Source organism: Cebus imitator, unplaced genomic scaffold (genome assembly GCF_001604975.1).
Source record: "Cebus imitator isolate Cc_AM_T3 unplaced genomic scaffold, Cebus_imitator-1.0 Scaffold51, whole genome shotgun sequence".
NCBI lineage: Eukaryota > Metazoa > Chordata > Mammalia > Primates > Cebidae > Cebus > Cebus imitator.
The window spans coordinates 9,553,453-9,554,973 of record NW_016107366.1 but is presented as its reverse complement, the minus strand read 5'-3'; the positions used below and the strand labels follow the sequence as shown (position 1 = coordinate 9,554,973).

The 1,521-nt window shown below is 46.2% G+C and overlaps 1 protein-coding gene across 1 annotated transcript; it reads right to left on the bottom strand.

The window, feature by feature from the left end:
• Positions 1-412: 412 nt before the first annotated feature.
• LOC108303934 (60S ribosomal protein L32-like) lies at positions 413-868 on the bottom strand. Its single transcript, XM_037738281.1, has one exon. It carries the CDS (start codon positions 851-853, stop codon positions 446-448), a length of 408 nt encoding a protein of 135 aa, XP_037594209.1. The 5' UTR covers positions 854-868; the 3' UTR covers positions 413-445.
• Between the last annotated feature and the right edge of the window lie 653 nt (positions 869-1,521).

The following is a 1,521-nucleotide window of genomic DNA, read 5'->3' as shown; positions in this document are numbered from 1 at the left end:
TGCTGGGCACTGTGGCTCATACTTAAGCCCAGGAGTTCCAAGACCAGCCTGGCCAAAATGGTGAAACCCCATCTCTACAAAAATTACAAAAATTAGCTGAGCACAGTAGCATGCACCTGTAGTCCCAGCTACATGGGAGGCTGAGGCAGGAGAATCACTTGAGCTGGGGGTGCAGAGGCTGCGGTGAGCCAAGATCGCACCATTGCACTCCAAGCCTGGGTGGCAGGAGTGAAACCCTGTCTAAAAAAAAAAAAATGAGTAGGAGGAATTCATGAATTAGAGAAAGAGGAGAGGATAAAACATAATCACAGAATATCTTATTCGTTTTTTAGATTGCTATCATACCTCCTTCACACTTGCCCCTGTAGTTTGTTGAAATATATATATTTTTTTAATTAAGGAAGATGCCAGTTTTATTTAAACACAAAATGTGCGCATAAACTGTCTACTCATTTTCTTCACTGCGCAGCCTGGCATTGGGGTTGGTGACTCTGATGGCCAGCTGGGCAGCTCTTTCCACAATGGCTTTGCGGTTCTTGGAGGAAACATTGTGAGCAATCTCAGCACAGTAAGATTTGTTGCACGTCAGCAGCACTTCCAGCTCCTTGACGTTGTGGACCAGGAACTTCCGGAAGCCACTGGGCAGCATGTGCTTTGTTTTCTTGTTGCTCCCATAACCAATGTTAGGCATCAAGATCTGGCCCTTGAACCTTCTACGAATCCTGTTGTCAATACCCCTGGGTTTCCGCCTGTTACGCTTAATTTTGACATATCGGTCTGACTGGTGCCGGATGAACTTCTTGGTTCTCTTTTTGATGATCTTGGGTTTCACAAGGGGTCTAAGAGCGGCCATGATGCCTTGATTATCTGCTTGAACCGGAGTGTCAGCTTCCTCACCGAGGAGGAGATCCGAAATATTTTTTTTTTTTTTAGGAAACAAATCTGGCCAGGTGCTGTGGCCTACACCTGTAAACCCAGCACTTTGGGAGGCCAAGGCAGGAGGATCACAAGGTCAGGAGAACAAGACCAGTCTGGCCAAGGTAGTGAAATCCCGTCTCTACTAAAAATACAAAAATTAGCTGGGCATGGTGCTGCGTGCCTGTAGTCCTAGCTACTCGGGAGGCTGAGGCAGGAGAATCACTTTAACCCGGGAGGTGGAGGTTGCAGAGAGCCGAGATCATGCCACTGCACTCCAGCCTGGTGATAGAGCAAGACTCCATCTCAAAAAAAGAAAAGAAAAGAAAAGAAAACAAATGTGTATTGAGTCCCTGATCTATGCTTGGTGTAATAGGTACCAAGGCAGTGCAAGTCATAGTTCCTGCTCTCAAAGCAGGCACAGTACCAACGAGGAGTTAAGACATCTCAGAACAGTTAAAGACAGCTCATGGTTCAGTGCCAATGGGTTTGGCCCATGAAAGTGCAGAAAAAGCTGAGTACATTGCCAAGGTTTGATCCCTGGAGCCTTGGAACAGTGGTAGCATTTATAAAAATGGAAAGTTGGAAAAAGCAAGTGGTTTGGGA

What these genes read in the sequence shown, in the direction of transcription:
- LOC108303934 (XM_037738281.1), bottom strand. Translation starts at nt 853, where the DNA reads ATGGCCGCTCTTAGACCCCTTGTGAAACCCAAGATCATCAAAAAGAGA.